The sequence below is a fragment of the Lampetra fluviatilis genome, chromosome 39 (genome assembly GCF_964198595.1).
Source record: "Lampetra fluviatilis chromosome 39, kcLamFluv1.1, whole genome shotgun sequence".
NCBI lineage: Eukaryota > Metazoa > Chordata > Hyperoartia > Petromyzontiformes > Petromyzontidae > Lampetra > Lampetra fluviatilis.
Window position 1 is genome coordinate 68,420 of NC_136313.1, and position 17,596 is coordinate 86,015.

A 17,596-nucleotide genomic window follows, 5' to 3' on the forward strand; every position below is an offset into this window, starting at 1 on the left:
TTGGTCAATCCGCTGGTGGATGATGGCCACTATCAAGTCATGACAATAACACATCAAACAGTACTGGTAATACCACAGTCCCATATTTGACGATGGTATTCTTATCCATAGGAAAACCACGACTGCTTTGCACGAACATTTTTCCTTGAGCTGTCGAGGATTGGCTGCATCTTTCACCTGGGTGAGGAGGCACCGTGGTTTGCTTTTCCGTGCCAAAGCTGCTCTACCCGGTGCACATTCGGTTGAGGATGGCATTCTGCTGCTGCTGTCGCTTATACCCCACTGCATTGGACATAATTCAGAGGCCTGAAGCAGTCGGGGATGATTCACGGTCCAGCACTGACGTATTCCCTCCAAATAGCAAAGATTCCCCGTATAGCCTTAACAGACTTGCGGCAAGTGCGAGCACCTATGAAGGTGCTACATCGCACACGAGGGGGTGGGTGGCCAGCACCACGCCCGGCCGCCTTTGTCTCCCGATTGGCGATGGTTACACACCGCACCACGTACTCATTTGAGGCTAAGTCAACCTAGGGGACGCCCAGGATCGGTTCAGATAATCGTCGCTGGTGTTGGCCGTGAGTGGGAATCAAACTTGTGTCACTGGACTCGTCGGCTCCACTGCCGCTCCCCAGTCACTCGCTCACCGGCAGTCGATCGCCTGCTGATCGCCCTTCTGTCCATGTGTAGTGGTGGTGCGGACGCGCGCCCGCAGTGAGAGATCACGGGGCAGCGCGGGGTGCGTGGTTGTGCGCGCTGACACAAGGTGGGAAAGAGGATCGTGGGCAGCGCGCAGTGATTGGTCAACTGGGGTGGGTGCTCTCAGCGACGTCCGCATGAAGGACTATAAATGGGGACGCGCGGGAGCACTCGGGGAGTTGTTAACCAGTCGCAGACCGAAGACGGAGTTCAGAGGTAGGCCCTGAGACCCCTAGTCCCGCTGTCCTTGTGAGGGCCGGGGCCCTGTGTGGCTCGGAGGCGAGACTGTGGGACCCGTGGTCTGACGTCCCTGTGGACCGAGACTGTGGGACCCAGAGTCGAGACGGACACCCCGGCTGGGTGTGTTCCGAGAGGCTACGGGGCGTAAGAGCCCGTGTGGGTGTAGCCGGGGGAACCCTGTGGGTTAAGGCTGGAGTTAGCCACCCGTGTAATATAAGTTGGTGTTAATAAAAGAGTGTGCTACCCGTAAGGTCGTCTCCCGCCAAGTTCCTACATTACAACTGGCGTCAGAAGTAAACCTGTCTTCAAAAGGATGGATACTAGGAAGACTACCCGTACCCACGAGCGAGATCGGGAAGACGACGGCGTACCGGAGCCACAAACCTCGGAAGGAGAGGACGAGGAGTTGCCGCGTCATCGGCGCGCGCCAGAGCTCTCCACCATGCGCCTGCCGACGGAGCCGACATTTTCGTCAACCACAGCGGCGCGCGGGAAAAGCATTCCTCGGAGGACGACGACCAGGTCTTCCAGCAACGACTGCCCGCGCTGACGGCGTTCAAGGCAGACGGGGGCGACTGGGGGGCCTTCCAACGAAGGTTCCTCGCACATCAAGAAATGTCGGGGTGGTCCGACACCACTGCCCTACGCGCGCTGCCAGCGACGCTCGACGACGACGCGCTTGCGGCCTTCACATCCGCCCCAAGGTCGTCCCGCTCAACGCTCCAGGCCGCGCTACATCTAATGGCTAAGGTGTTCGGACCGCCCTCGACCTGTCGCCACCAGTTCTACGAACGGCGCAAGATGGTTGGAGAAACTACGCTCGCCTATCGCACGGCGCTGCTCGCCCTGGCGGACGCTGCTTTTCCCCGCATGGACAAGGAGGGGAAGGACGCCATGGTGACAGAGCAGCTGCTGGCGTTGGCTCACGACCTGGGAGTCCCCATCAATACGGCGGACGAAATGGACATCTGCTCCTTGGGGATTGCTACAAGTATTCACGCACACGAGGTCCTCAAGCGCAAGCGGACGGTCGTCTGTGCATCGGCGGGGATCGCGGCACCTGCCGCCACGGTCGCCGAGCCTCAGACTGCTACGGCTCGGGAGGAGGCCTTCACCGTGTCGAGACCGGGGGAGTGGAGAGCGGGAGGTCGTTCGCCCACACGTTCGTCCCGCAAGCTGGAGCAACCGAAACCCACGACGTCCCTCGTCATGTGTTACAACTGCGGCCTTCGGGGTCACGTCGCGGCCGGGTGCCGGGCTCCGCGTCAGCGCGCCACGGGACCACGTCCGGACGACGACCAAGGCCCCAAGTCGTCCCAGCTAACCCCGGCAAGTCGCGGCACCCCACACGCTCAGTCCACATACACGGCACACTCGGGTCGCCGCTTCGCGGTGGGGGGACCGCGTATGGGTACCGGGGATTCGGTTCGGCGAGGGGGGTTTGTACATGGCCCGAAAGCAGTCGAATGGTCCGAATTGGCCCACAGGATAGTGGCTGCGTCGGCCGGGTCGTCCGTGGTAACGGGTTTTATTGACGGGGTTGAGGTCCGGGTGCTGGTGGACATGGGTGCGTCAGCCACTATCATTTCGGACCTTATTTATAACATCCTTCCCGTCCAATGTCGACCCCTTTTGCCGGTGGACGTACCATTTTACGCGGCGAACGGGGGATCCTTGGGAATCATCGGACAGATTCGGGCGACTATTTGTATTGGCGATATCAAATTGGCGGGTCCTATTTTTGTATCATCATCTCTGGCAGTTCCTTGTTTACTGGGTACGGACTTTCTGGCTAAAATGCCCATCAAAATTCTCATCGATCAGGCCTGCATTGAGCTTCCATCGGGACGGCGGGTTGCATTTTTGACGAGTCCTACAAAAATACGCATGGTTTGTGCGACGGTTCAGGCGCTGGCAACTCAGACTGTACGGGTACCCCCGGGATCGCAAATGTTGGTACCCCTTCGATTGAGGAAACCCCTCGGGGTGGATGCGGCGGGACAGGGTGTTCTGTTGGGGCCGTCAAACAGAGCTGTTGGGGGCCTCGACTTAGCGGTAGCTCAGACCATGGTGCGGGCGGACAGTGAGCCGTTCGTTATGGTTCTGAATACGGGGTCGCGGCCAGCCGTAATTACACAGGGCACGGTGCTGGCTCACGCGGCGCCGCTACCCGTCGATGAACAGCTCGTTGCACACGCGGATTCGGGCCTTGATACGCATCCTCCATTTGAGGAGGGGACAGAGTGGTTGGACTCGTTGTGTGCTGGGTCTGGTAACTTGTCTAGTGTGCAGTTGGGAGCGTTGAGGGGCTTGCTACTCGAATTCGCTGACGTGTTTAGCAGACACAAGTACGATATTGGCTGCACAGACCTGTTGCGCCACCACATAGCGACGGGTGACGCGGCCCCTATTCGGCAGAATCCCTTCCGGCTCAGCCTTGCCGAGAAGGAGCATGTGCAGTCAGCTGTTAATGACATGTTGGCGGCCGACATCATTTCGCCCTCTTCCAGTCCGTGGGGTGCTCCCATCGTCCTTGTTAAAAAACAGGACGGGTCCTTGCGGTTCTGTGTGGATTTCCGCCGCCTAAACAAAATCTCAATGGCCGACGCGTATCCACTCCCCAGGATGGATGAGTCGCTGGATGCCTTGGCGGGAGCACAGTTTTTTTCGACGCTTGACCTGTTTTCGGGATTTTGGCAATTGCCCCTCGATGACGAATCGAAACCAAAGACCGCTTTCCGGACACCAGGAGGCCTATTTGAATTCAATCGATTACCCATGGGCTTACATTCCGCTCCCGCCACGTTTCAGAGGCTCATGGAATTGGTTTTGTCAGGACTCCAATGGGACACCTGTTTGATTTACCTCGATGATATCATCGTTTTCAGCCGGACTTTCGAGGAGCACCTCCAGCGACTGAGAGCGGTGTTCCTCAGGATGCGTTCCGCTAAATTAAAATTTAAACCGGCGAAATGTTACCTGCTTCGGGAATCGGTCAGGTACTTGGGGCATATCGTTGGCCATTCAGGGATCTCTACAGACCCTGCTAAGACGCACTGCGTCAGCTCATGGCCAACGCCAACCTCAGTCACTGAAGTCCGCAGCTTCATAGGATTCGCCTCCTACTACCGCCGTTTTGTCGAATATTTTGCCACCATAGCCAGGCCCCTGCACGCTTTGACGGCTAAAGGAGTAAGGTTTCACTGGGGACCGGAAGAGGAGGCTGCGTTCTGCTCCCTTCGAGACGCCTTGGTGCGGGCTCCCCCCTTGTGTTACCCCGATTTCACGCAACCGTTCCTACTTGACACGGATGCCAGTAACACGGGTATCGGGGGAGTGCTCTCACAGGTGGTCGGGGGGGTCGAACGGGTGGTCGCCTACGGTAGCAGAGTTTTGTCACCTGCGGAACAACGCTACTGTGTAACACGTTGTGAATTGCTAGCGATCGTTTTTTTTATACAGCAATTCAGGCCGTATCTCTACGGCCGTCATTTTACTGTTCGTACGGACCACGCGGCTCTTCAATACGCTATGCGGGTGGCGCAACCCTCCGGCCAATTGTCCCGATGGCTGGAGGTCCTCCAAGACTACCAATTCACGACGATTTACCGTAAGGGATTGCGGCACTCGAATGCGGATGCCTTGTCGCGATTGCCGCCCCGCTCGGAATGCACATGTCTTCTGGGATCGGCGCGGTGTAAACCCCCTGTCGCCGTCCCCACGGAAGTTTTGCTCGCCGCCACTGACGCCCCGGGGGTCGACGCGCCCGCCGCTCCCACGGGGTGGGACTCGTTACTAGCGTTGCCTCTTATCGAGTGGGGCCGTCTCCAAATGGCCGACAGCTCCCTACTCACGCTGCGTCAGAAGGCTGACGCTCCCGGGGGGTGGGAGACGCGGGTCGGTTCCTGGGTGGTCAGACAGGGCCTCCTGATGAAGTAGGACAACATGTCTCGGCGTCATGCGCTCGTTGTGCCATTTGCTATGCGGGGTAGGGTCGTTCTGGCTGCTCACGAACGACTCATGCATTTGGGATTTCACAAAACGCTCGCCCTAATCCAACGGGACTATTATTGGCCGGGTATGGGCAACGACGTGGCAAACATCCTTAAGGGATGTGTGGGGTGCGCCCAAAGGAAACCGCCACCAATAGCGGCTAATCCACCGCTACAATCCATTCAGGTTTCGCGCACAAACGAACTTGTTGCGCTCGACATCTTGGGGCCCTTTCCCGCTACACCTAGGGGTAATAAGTACCTGCTGGTTGGCGTAGAATACTTCACCCGATGGCCCATGGCATGGCCACTCGCCAACCAGTCGGCTGCGGCAGTGGCGGACGCCTTTGTCCAGGGCTATGTTTTGGACAAAGGCGCCCCCGAACGCTTGCTGACGGACCAAGGGAAGAATTTTTCGAGCGTTTTGTTGCGCGAGGTGTGCGACCTGTTGGGTACAAAGAAAGTGCGTACCTCCCCGTACCACCCGCAGACTGATGGAATGGTTGAACGTCTGAACAGGACGATTACTTCTATGCTGTGCCAACAGGTTTGCAACGATCAGGTTGATTGGGACTTACAGGTACCTGGGGTACTCGCGGCCTATCGAATGGCCCCTCATGCGGCGACGGGGTTTTCCCCATTTTTTCTCATGTATGGGCGGGAGGCCGATCCGGCCATGGATGTCCAACTGGGGATTTCCCAGCCACGTGCGAAATCTAAATTGGCCGACAACATCAAATTTAATATCGCCAAACTGGCTGAAGCGCAAGAGGCTGCGAGGTTGAATTCGAGGTCTCGCCAGATCGCTAACGAAAGATTGCATGAACGAAAGGTGTATACGCACGATTGGAAACCAGGCGATAAGGCCTGGCTGCACTGTCCACATGCACCGTTGGCTACGTCCCCTAAATTGTTGAGACCATGGAGGGGACTGGTGGAAATTGTGCGTGTTGCACGACCCCAGAGTATCCAGATTAAATGGGAAAAACGCCGTTGGTACGTACACCGCTCCCGGCTGAAATCCTTCGCGGCACCGCATGGCCTCCCTTTGTGCCGTAACGACCGAGCGTGTGATGTGGCCGTCGACTCAGGGAGGGATGTGTCGCAGGCTGATCCTCACGTGTCTCCACCTGACCCACTCCCAGGTGTCTCGGACCTGACGGCTGTTCACCGTCGGGAACCGGAACCCCGCGGCACGCGCGGATCTCCGATGCCTGCCCCGTGCCTTCCTGGACTGCCGGCACCACCGGACGGTCAACCGCGTCTGGTGCCGTACGACGGACCGGCCAGGCGGACTCGTGCTAAGACACAACACTTTTCATGAAAAAAAAAAAACCGAGCTCGCCGCCGCGTTCCCCTTCTGCCCGGTGTAATGTCCCGTTCAAGGGGTGCTCGGAAATGAAGGGACGCTGCACGAGTCATTTTTTTGCATACACATTTATTGTTGTCGCCCGCCGCGTTGTACATATTGTTCTTGGTGTGTTGTGTTGTTGTTGTTGTTGTTGCTTGTGTTACGGGACACACACGGGGGGGGGGGGGGTAATAAGAATGTTTTTTATAGCAGCCGGGTCGGCTGCGAGCTATGTGGTAGGGGGTGATGTAGTGGTGGTGCGGACGCGCGCCCGCAGTGAGAAATCACGGGGCGGCGCGGGGTGCGTGGTTGGGCACGCGATGTAGGCGTGGTGTTGACGCGCGCGCCGGGAGTGAGAGATTACGGGGCGGCGCGGGGTGCGTGGTTGTGCGCGCTGACACAAGGTGGGAAAGAGGATCGTGGGCAGCGCGCAGTGATTGGTCAACTGGGGTGGGTGCTCTCAGCGACGTCCGCATGAAGGACTATAAAGGGGGACGCGCGGGAGCACTCGGGGAGTTGTTAACCAGTCGAAGACCGAAGACGGAGTTCAGAGGTAGGCCCTGAGACCCCTAGTCCCGCTGTCCTTGTGAGGGCCGGGGGCCTGTGTGGCTCGGAGGCGAGACTGTGGGACCCGTGGTCTGAAGTCCCTGTGGACCGAGACTGTGGGACCCAGAGTCGAGACGGACACCCCGGCTGGGTGTGTTCCGAGAGGCTACGGGGCGTAAGAGCCCATGTGGGTGTAGCCGGGGGAACCCTGTGGGTTAAGGCTGGAGTTAGCCACCCGTGTAATATAAGTTGGTGTTAATAAAAGAGTGTGCTACCCGTAAGGTCGTCTCCCGCCAAGTTCCTACATTACACATGCTACCACGGTCACTGTCCCCATGAACTCGCCTCGTTGATTCATCCTCTAGCGTTGACGACTCGCCCCACCATACACTTGAGTTTCACCCACACTGCTTCACCACACTGCAGGTCACAACATTGGCCGCCAGTCAGTCGCCCACTCATCCAGCACTCACTCGCCACACTGCACGTCACCTCACCCCTCTTGCTGCATATTCCCGTATACATCATTATCTATTACAGCTTTGACGGTGCTGTTTGTTGCTGGCTGCTCAAGTTATGGTCGTGTACTCAGCAGCTGTGTAAACCGGAAAGACCAATGCGTGTGGCATGCGGCTAGTACAAAATGTTCGGAATGGCGTGTATGTGTCACAAGGGGGTGTGTGTGCGCATTGTGTGTGAATGTTACTAGGCGTGTGTGTGCGCGTAGCAGTGAAGGAATGTGTGCGGCTGTGATCTAATCCAGAGCGGTGGCGCAATGGTTAGCACACAGCATTACGAATCTAGCCTCCCAATTTAGATTCCCACCCACGGCCCACATGAAGACGAGTTTTATCTGCACTGGTCCTTGAGCCTATATTGTATGCAAGTAGGTGAGTATATGTTCGCATGTATAGGTGAACTCAGCCTCAAATGAGTACCTGTTGCTATGTGTAAACATCGCCACTAAGGACACGAAGGCGGCCAGGCGTGGTGCTGGCCCGGCCAGCACCACCACCATGATGCTGGTGATGGGAGGAGGGAAATGAACAGTGCAGCAGCAGTGCGAGGGGAAATGCCGAGACAGGGGAGGTCACCTGCAGTGCGGTGATTGGGTGGGTGAATGAGTGGTTTTGTGGGTGAGTGTGTTTGTGACCTGTGACTTGTGTTCTTCACAACGACACGAATGAGGATTTGTGGCAGTATGTGCGGTGGTTCAATACAGTCCGATGGATGGGACTTAACAGTCGGTGCCTCGTACACGGAATCCTCGACACGGGTGGTTGATTCAATGAGCGAGTGGATGAGTGGGTGTGATTGCTCGGGGCGTGTTCAGTTGTAGTTGAAAGCCACGGGAAGAGGACTGGAGTCACAGATGGGGGTAAACCTGCTCCGAGGCACGCGCGCCCTACAATGACAAAAGCGATGCTGCTGGTGGTGGTGGTGGGGGTGGTAGGGGTGACGATGCGCATTCCAGGCTAGTAAGTCACACTCGCTGTGGATTGAGGGTCGTCGAGTTGTAACAGTTTATTTGTACGACCCCCAGGTAAGGGGACCCCACGTGAAGTTGGCTGACGTGACGGAACTGCAACGCGCACATCGCCATACATGGCAAGGAACGCAGTTCATGGCTTCGCACGGCGACCGCAATAGCCCAGAAGTATCCGGAAGCTACGACTGCTTGCCCAACCCACAGGCGGCAGAACAAACACGCCGACTATTCTATCTTTATCCCGCGATATAGGGAAATAAAAGTATCCAATTAACACATCCCATCAGCTACACGGCCTTCTCGGAGCGTGGAATCTTTAATCAGCGTTCGTTCAACAAGCACACTTTTGGATGGGTTTCAACATCGCCTTATAGTATCCACGGCGACGCTAATGCTTGTGTCGAGTTGTGTATTACGCACGGTTTTTACGTGGAACTAGGACCCACGTCTAACAGAGAGCGTTCGATGCCCCGAGCATTTCATAAGCATCGGTCCCAGCGAGCCGTGCTCTGCTGACGAGACACCGAAATAGGTAGATTGTTTTCTTGTGGGGTATTTGTTTCCGTTCAAATATCCAGAAAATAAAAACGACTATTAGTGTAGCTGGATTGGAAACAAAATATTGGCGCGTTTTACCTCAGCAAGCCGAGTCTCAAGACTACCTCTCGCTCTCAGGAGGGTCCTGCCAAGTTTCCCTAATCGGGGATGGGGGGCGATGTTGCTGCTGCAGCTGCTGTGTTATCCCAATTGAGTATTTGGCAGATCATTTGTCGGAATTGGGGAATGTTCGGCCAGTAGTACCAGGTACACTGTGTGGGTTTTACTCAATGTAACAATGTGCCCCTCCCTCTCCAAAGCATGGAAAGGGTGAGAACATCGTAAACGTAGCGTTTTGAAAAAAATCTTCCAGCTTATAAAATATTTAGTTACACATTTTCTCTGACTTGGGTAAAAAAAACAAAGTAAAAAAAATCCCCCGCTCCGAAAACAATTATTGATGGAGAGAGCAAAGTCGGAAATGTGTTTTTTATTATTATATTATTTCATGCGATACCTGGAAACCGCGTTTTTCAAAACCTCCAGATACAAAACATCCCCAAGGGCTGCCCTTCAACGACATCGATCGCTTTCCCATGCGAGGTGCGGTGGGAAACTCGGAAATGTAGAAATTTGAAATGCCGATTTTCTTTAGACTTCAGAACCTCCACCGGTCAACTTCGTTATATCCTAAGTACAGGCGTAAAGCACACGCGCCATCACGGTTTTATATACTGTTCCTATACACTATTTGCGGGCGAGGTAAATTAAGGTTTTGACGTGCGCTCACTTGCGTCGTAGAACTCTCAAATATTCTCCTCGTGCTAAAAATGTCATCTCTCTAGCCCCCCCGCGCCCCCGTGCAGAAAATAAACAGCGTCGCTCTTTAAACGTACAAGCAGTACTGATGTAATTTTTCAAAGGTTCAAAAAATATATACACCTCAGTGAGTCTCAAGACTCGTCACGTTTGGTCAGATCGGACGTTCATGAAAACGCAGTGGCCTGGTTTCCTGTTGGGAGGAACCCGGGAGTGAAACTAGGAAATCCCAGGGCTCAGAAGCTGCATCACACCAACAGCACCCGCCTGTGTCTTATCTCTGCGCATTTCATGTCTGTACTTTCTCCCTGTGCCGCTGCGCCATTCGCGTTTTGGCGATGTGCCCAGCGCCAGGTTTCCTTGCGGAGAAGCGGGCGGGGCACACTGGCACACACCCCGTCCGGACCTTTTGCTCGCTCTGCCCCAAGCAGCAGCAGCAGTCTCGGCAGGGGCGTGGCGACTGAGAGGTTGGGGGGCTTTGTGGAGCCGATATACACGCAACCACTCGCAGCCCTGCACACACACACAGAGGCAGCGCTAACCTTCACACACCGCCACGCACGCAGGGGCGCGGAGTGACAGCCGTACAGAGATACCAACAGAGAACACGGGGAGACAGCCACACACGCGCGCGCTCAGACGCACAGGGACACACGCACACAGCCGCACCGCAGGCGCTCTCGCGGCACACAGCCCGCAATGTGTTGGACGTGCCGCCCGGAGCTCAAGGTCGACTCTTGCGCGGGACTGGCGGACGACTCGAGCATGGAACCTGTGGGCGACTGGCTGACTGAGCCGACGCAGGACGACGCGATCGGGGCGATGGACAAAGGGTCGCGGACCCTGGAGGCCGACTCGACACCCCTGCAGGTGGTCGCGGGCCCCCCCTCCCCTCTCCCCTCGCCGCCGCTGGCGCTGCAGACCCCCGCCCTGGTGAGGCACCTGCTGCTGTGGACGATGGAGCCCGGCGGGGGCCACCGGGCGCCGAGCGCCGCGGCCGAGGCGCTGGAGGCGGCCGCGCTCGAGATGACGTCGCGCTTCGGGGCGACGCTCGCGCAGATGGCGGTGGCCATGGAGGCGGCCGAGGGCCCCGTGGGGTCCACGCGCGACGCGGAGCGCACGCTGCGCGCCGTGGCCGACAGGATGTTCGAGGACCGCGTCACCAACTGGGGCCGCATCGTGAGCGTCGTGGTGTTCGCGGGCTTCGTGGCGCGGCGCGCGACCCGCGCCGGCGTCGTGGTGGACGCCGAGGCGCTCGCCGAGGGCGTGTCCCGGTACCTGCTGGAGACTCGCGGCGCGTGGATGAGTAAGCACGGAGGATGGGTGAGTGGCGGCGAGGAGGGATATGGGTGGCGGACCGATTGGGTTGGAGGTGGCCAGAGGGGGACGCGAGCCGGAATGCCGGGCCACGCGGCCCGGGCCTCACGGCGACTGGGTGAGGAATGGGATCGCGGCTCCGGGTTTTGTTCGACTTTAGTTGGGGGTTTGGGGCCGTGGTTGAGATTGCGCGCGCACCATCTCGGCATTCACGGCCCCGTTTGTCAATCAGCTGCTTTGGTCGATGACTCCAAAGTAGCCTCGGATCGCCATGGAAATCATTCCGTGCTTGTATTGCACCGCCGTTCAAACTATGTGAAGCGCCTTCAGCGAAAGGCGCCCGAAACATATCAAATAAGATGACATGGGAACGTGGAATTTTCACCACCGGTGGCGGTACACGGATGGGCACCAATGCCTCATTCTGTGTTTGTCGATACATTTCTGGACGAGAGCCTCCCGACACCGTGCGAGTCGTGGGGTGGGAGGTGTTGACCATACTTCCCCTCCGCCGGTGAGTGCGGGGTAGGTGAAGGAAGAAGGCCACGCCGGTGTGGTCGCAGTCGTGGTGGAAGCCACCGGGTTTCGTGCAGGGACGGGTCCCGGGGTCCAGTCACGAGGTTCGGGCCATAGACGGGTCCGGTCATGAGGTTCGGGGTTTGGGGGGGCTCAAGGTTGGGAATTGAGTGTCCGTCTGGGTTCAGAGGCTGGGACCCGGCGTTATTCGAGGCGTCGTCGCTGGTGATGTCGGGGGAGGGAGAGGTCGAGGGGGGAATTCCTCGGCCTGGGCCGCTGGGGGGGGCGAGTTTCGAGGGTGGCAGCAGCGGCAGTAGCAGCAGGCGGAGGATGGCAGCCAGACGCGGCACCGCGCTCTTTGGAACCTTCTCCCCTGCTGAGCACGGTAACGCTTAACCCCATTATTCATTATGTTTACTTGGGCACACCCGCTGTCACTTTGACCTCTGCTGAGTACAGTACGCTGCGACCTCCAATTGGATAGTCTCGTTTATGTTGGCCGCGATCCCGATACGTTTGGCCTCGTCAAATGTACAGTGGCAGCGGATTAACGAAGCGTTTACACATCAGCATCGTCGTCGTCGACACGACGTTGACTCACTTCGTTCACCTGCTGTACTGCTGTGAAGAGTCGCGTGGCGAGCGCGCATTGCCTGGCCTGGTGGCCGTGACCCCGATCGCTTCCGAGTGGTCGCTTTGATGACGGCGTCCTTCGTCTCGTGGTTGCCATCGGAGGTTCGCGGAGGACAGAGGAGCGACGCTCACAACAACGAGCGGAGCGACGCTAAATAGAGAATCAGAATATTTATACTGCAGTAATCCGATGAGTTATGAAGCTCGTTTTCACAGATGCAGCTTGGTGGCACAGCGGGGAGCACAGGTGGTGCATCTGTCAGTCATCTCAGTCAGTCAACCCATGGCAAATGGGTCGTCTGTCCCGTGGCCTGCCAGCGCTGTGGTGACATCACCACCAACCACTTCGTGGCCAATGACGATTGCTATTATGAAGCATATAGCAATGCCACTTGCCGTCCCCCTGACGTCATTTGCAAGAGTACAGCCCATTGTGTGGCCATTCGCGAAATGGCTCCGTTGCATGTATGTTGAACTTCTCTCGCACCGTACGTAGCCAACCATGCTACTTCCGGTTGTACAGCACAACCGTCGCCTCCTACCTGGCCGACTCACGCCGCCGGTCGCCCTTGCAAATGAGACCCTTCCTGACCTCTTGAGGCCTGAAGCCTGTTTCCACAAAGTGAACCTGACAACTCGTTAAACGTCTCGATTTGGTGCGGCGATGACGACGATGACGACGATGACGACGATCCACCTGGTGTCTGTCTGCAGGAAGGTTGCGCCAGCCAACTCCGAGGAGCCAGCCCGGAGGACGCCCTGTGGAGCGGCCTGCTGAGGGTGGTGGGGATCGGGTTCGGCATCGGGGTCCTCCTCACCACCTGGAGGGTCCTGCGGGGGATCTGAGGGCGCAGTTGGTGGGTGGGCGGGGAGCCCTCGACCACGTCTCAAGGACTGCGTGAACGCGCTCGAAGTCGAGGAACGCGTCACGCTCTCGCCCCAACCCCCCCCCCCCCCCCCGAGGGACTGCACGCAGGGGCTCCCCGTGTCGCCCGTCTCCACAGCCCTCCGGGAGGAGCGGCGGGAGAGGAGAGCGTGAAGTCACACGGATTCAATCCCTGCTCAGCCACTCGAGACCTTGCTGTGGGTATAGCCAAGGGAACGCCCCCCCCTCCCCCGGTGGCGGCTGTCTCTACCTGGCCCAGCACATGCGGCATTCGTGTGCTGGCAGCGGACGATGGACATACAGACGACGGGTTTGGGGATGTGAAGATCAGGAGCCCGTGGCCTCTGAAGTTTGCACGCAGGTTTAGACAACTGTTGTGTGCACGTGTGGCGCTCCAGCACTTTGGAGGTGGTGGTTGGTGGCTCACTTCGAGATCTGTGAAACGCTCAAACCCTGCTGGACTGCCAGGTGGTGGCCAAGAGACGGAAGCACAGGAAGTGGAATTAGGGAATCGATCTGCGTGGAGCTTTGAGCATCACCCCTTCGTCGACAGTGGCGCGGTGCTGGGTTTTGTCAGGGGTCTTCCATGAGTAGCCAAACGCGCACCTCTCATGGAATGCATGGCCACGCGTCCCATTGTAACAGCACCCTCTGACAATGTGGGTTCCCAAATCAGAGACGACTCGTTAGAAACGTCGTTGTGCGCTACCATGCATTTGTGCACAATCGCGAGATCGCCAGAGTCGTTTTATCCTACGCGCGCGATGATTGGTTTGTGTTGTGGCCACTTTATTTATTTATTTGCCCGGCCAGACGACCCGGCTGTGGAGTGTGGCTCACGGCAAGCGGAAGGTCGCGAGGTCAAATCTCATCGTCAGCACCCTCCGGTGGTCGATAAAACGAGAACCACTTTGTGGGGAAGATCAACAGTGGTTGTCTTATGGATAGACTCGTCACCGCCATAGGAATGTGGAATTCCCACCACTGGCTCTGCATGGCTGTGAACTGGAAAGATGAGCACCCAACGCCTCAACGCCAACTTGAGCACGAAGTCACTTCTACTTTTTAATTTAACCGTTGCAAATCTAAGCACGTGGTACACTCACGGCTATGGCGATGCCAGTGTGCGAGTGAGTGTGCGAGTGAGTGTGCGAGTGAGTGTGTGCGAGTGAGTGTGCGAGTGTGTGTGCGAGTGTGTGTGTGCGAGTGAGTGTGCGAGTGTGTGTGCGAGTGAGTGTGCGAGTGAGTGTGCTAGTGAGTGTGCGAGTGAGTGTGTGCGAGTGAGTGTGCGAGTGTGTGTGCGAGTGAGTGTGCGAGTGAGTGTGTGCGAGTGAGTGTGCGAGTGTGTGTGCGAGTGAGTGTGCGAGTGTGTGTGCGAGTGAGTGTGCGAGTGAGTGTGCGAGTGAGTGTGCGAGTGAGTGTGTGCACTTTATTTATTCCCCGCCGATTGACTGTGCACTTTAACCTCATCTTTTATATATTTGTTTCGCACCTTAACCCAAGGCGCTTCAAGCTGATTGTGAAATTGTAAATTGAGTTGATCGTGGCCCTGTGGCCATACTTGGCACGTGTCCAGCGGTGCATGCCGGACTCTGCGTGTCCGTCGTGACCGATAAGGTTCCTCTCCCCAGACGCGATTTGTCCTCGCCATGTTACCCGATGTTTGACTACGTTATGAAGATGCGGTAATTCCCAACTTTCAAACAAATACAGGAATTGGAAAGAGAGCTCCAGAAAGTGATCGAATCTCTGATGATTGCCGCGGGGAAAACATTTGGTCACGTATATTTCGTTTCCTCCGAGATTAAATGTCAAATGTAGTAAATAGGTCATCATCGTTACCGTGGGCCCCCGAGTCCGAGAGTTGAGTTCTGGACTCGACTCGGCGGGATGAGAGTGGCCCGAGTCAGCGCTCGGATCAGTGCAAGTTCTCGTCTCGACGCTGTGCGCTGGGAGGGTCGACCGCCACAGTGGTGAGATGTTAACTCACTTGCCTGGTATGCAGGAGGTCGTGGGTTCGATCCCAACCCCTGATGCCTGCTGATGTACATTTGGAGTTCGCATGTTTTCTCTTCCCGTGGTCGTGTGTTTTTTTCTCCTGGTCCTCCGGTTTTTCCACCACATTTAGAATCAACATCACGCGTTTTGAGTAGTTGGCTGCTATAAAATTCCACATGATAAGCCACTTCGTTGAGCTATCATTTGTGGCCAGGTCACTTCTTAAAAAAGAACTACGTAGCTTAGTGGGCCTTACCTGGTAAAACAAAATGAATGTTTTAATAGGTTTAATAAAGAACAGTTTTGTACTGTGCTGGGGCAGGACACTTCACGGCGACCAGGGGCGACAAGCCAGTGGACGAGGCTAGCTCGTGAGCGGCAGCCAAACGAGGGAGTGCGCCGGCGTGGGCATCCATTGAGCAGCACGGAGCGACGAGATCAGGCTGCATGTGGGACCGTGAGAGATGGGAACGTTTTGCGAACGCCTTTGTCCAGCAGTGGATATATCATGATGCTGATGTTGTCCAGAGTGAATGAAGGATGTCTGTGGTGTTAATTTAATGCGCGTCTGTTGTGAATAAAGCTCGAATCTATTCATCGTCTCAGCGTGGTACTCATGACACCATCGACACAGGGAGAGAATCAACAGTGGAGCCGGGAGTCAGGTGTGTCACCTGGTGCAGGTGTGTCGCCTGCATCCGGTGTCGCCTGCGGCAGACGTGTCACCTGCACAGGTGCAGCAGCACACAGGTGTGTCACCTGTGCAGGCGTGTCACGTGCACCAGGTGTGTCACGTGCACCAGGTGTGTCACGTGCACCAGGTGTGTCACGTGCACCAGGTGTGTCACGTGCACCAGGTGTGTCACGTGCACCAGGCGTGTCACCTGCTCCAGGTGTTCCAGCCGCAGGTGAGGCGTGAACCGGTGAGGTTCTCACTGACATCACGTGATCAGATTACCTACAATGCAGCAAAACACGTCCGGGGTTCACCGTCTCCCTGCTCCTGTAGCTGCATTCCACCTACAGCAGGCCCGTGCGCGTGGCGGGTGCGAGGTTGATCACGTGACGCTGTGCTTGGTGATGGTTGTCGCTCTGAACCCAATTCTCGTGTGGGGTGTGGATCGCTCTCCAAAAACATCATCAGCTGTGGTGTTGGTGCCGAAGCGGTAATAAACTTGCACGTGACAACTTTATTAATTGGCCGTGTCAATTAGCTGTTAGCGAGGAGCACCTATGAAGGCCGGCACGGCACACCATGGCGTGGGTGGCCAGCACCACGCCCGGCCGCCTTTGTCTCCCCAGTGACAGTGTTTTTTTTTAAAACACCGCACCAAGTACTAATTTGAGGCTGAATCAACCTAGGGGAAGCCCAGGGCCGTTACAAATAATCGTCACTGGTGTTGGCCGTGAGCGGGAATCGAACTCGGTTAACTGGGTTAGTAGTGTAGCACGCTGACCGCTACACTGCCGCTCCCCGCACACGTCCGTCCCCCAACACAGACACCGGACGCACTGACTCCCACACTGGGTCACTGATCTCACCCACCCCGCGTCTCTGCGCGTGTGAGTGGCATTACATCACTCGCCATCGCTCGCATCGTCGTCGTCATCGTCGTCCACCGCCCCTCGTGACCACCCACGCAGCGCTCAGCAGGGGGCGACCTCGCACCGCAGCGAGGCGGGGGAACAGGACTCACTCCGCGGACATTGATCAGTCCCCCTCCCTCCCTCCTGTCCCCAATACCAATCACCCCGCCACTCGCCACCACGTGACGCTGACGTCACCACGTCGCCTGTGCCAGGCCAGGTGCGCTTCGAGGCCCACGTAAAGTGTCGAAGGCTCGCCGCTGACTGGAGGTCACGGAAAAGACCCTGCGCCATGGGTTTGGCTGACTAAGATGACTGGAAGATGCACCAGCTGTACCCTCGACTGTGCCAACTTGCTGAGTTTTATCCGCCCGGCGCTCCGCTCGTTGTTGTGAGCGTCGCTCCTCTGCCCTCCATTGTTGCTGGAGGGCGACTGCCTCCAACTGCCCAGTAGCAGCAGCGTCCTTCACGAGCCTCCTCCATAGAAGTCGATCTTGACGACCACTCACCCCCATACAAACAACCGCCGTGACGTCACCACGGCGCTTGTGCCAGGCAAGGTGCACTTTGAGGCCACGTGAAGTGTCAAAGTGTCCCTGGAAAGGAGGCCACGGGACAGACCCACGTGCCAGGGGTTAGCACCTCCGATTATCGCGGTTGGCTACGTACGGCGCAAAAGAAGTTCAACATGGATACATACAGGGGTTGACTCAGCCGGCCCAGCCACTAAGCGACCCTTACAATTGCAAAGGGCCCCGTGGCCAGCAGAGCCCCCCCTAGAGTCACTGCTCGCGAGTGGGTGAAAAAAATCATACATCAAAGGGGCCTCCAACCAAATTTTGCTTAGGGCCCCCAAAGGTCTAGGGCCGGTTCTGGGTTGACTGACTGAGATGACTGGCAGATGCACCACTTGTGCCCCTTTGACGCTCTGCTCGGCGCTCCGCTCGTTGTTGTGAGCGTCGCTCCTCCGCCCTCTGCTGTCCTAA

At 57.1% G+C, this 17,596-nt stretch overlaps 2 protein-coding genes across 4 annotated transcripts; both read left to right on the forward strand.

Annotated features, from left to right (window-relative positions):
• Window positions 1–1,405: 1,405 nt before the first annotated feature.
• On the forward strand, window positions 1,406–6,430 carry LOC144946007 (uncharacterized). The gene is made up of 2 exons (XM_078874744.1): window positions 1,406–2,268; window positions 6,077–6,430. Exons 1-2 carry the CDS (start codon window positions 1,555–1,557, stop codon window positions 6,089–6,091), a joined length of 729 nt encoding a protein of 242 aa, XP_078730870.1. The 5' UTR covers window positions 1,406–1,554; the 3' UTR covers window positions 6,092–6,430.
• A 3,706-nt stretch (window positions 6,431–10,136) lies between these two features.
• Window positions 10,137–16,185, forward strand: LOC144945797 (anti-apoptotic protein NR13-like). 3 transcript variants are annotated; one of them, XM_078874320.1, is made up of 2 exons: window positions 10,137–11,108; window positions 12,854–16,185. In XM_078874320.1, the coding sequence occupies exons 1-2, from the start codon at window positions 10,373–10,375 to the stop codon at window positions 13,039–13,041; spliced, it is 924 nt and encodes a 307-aa protein (XP_078730446.1). In that variant the 5' UTR covers window positions 10,137–10,372; the 3' UTR covers window positions 13,042–16,185. The 3 variants fall into 3 exon arrangements, with proteins under 3 accessions (XP_078730446.1, XP_078730447.1, XP_078730448.1); XM_078874321.1 differs by having other exon boundaries at window positions 10,137–10,996; XM_078874322.1 differs by having other exon boundaries at window positions 10,137–10,996; window positions 12,858–13,009.
• The last annotated feature ends 1,411 nt before the right edge of the window (window positions 16,186–17,596 follow it).

Bases quoted from the DNA above. Each gene is read 5' to 3' on its own strand.
- LOC144945797 (XM_078874320.1), top strand. From the start codon at position 10,373: ATGTGTTGGACGTGCCGCCCGGAGCTCAAGGTCGACTCTTGCGCGGGA. The intron at 11,109-12,853 runs GTGAGGAATGGG...GTCTGTCTGCAG, and splicing joins CCGGGCCTCACGGCGACTGG to GAAGGTTGCGCCAGCCAACT.
- LOC144946007 (XM_078874744.1), top strand. From the start codon at position 1,555: ATGTCGGGGTGGTCCGACACCACTGCCCTACGCGCGCTGCCAGCGACG.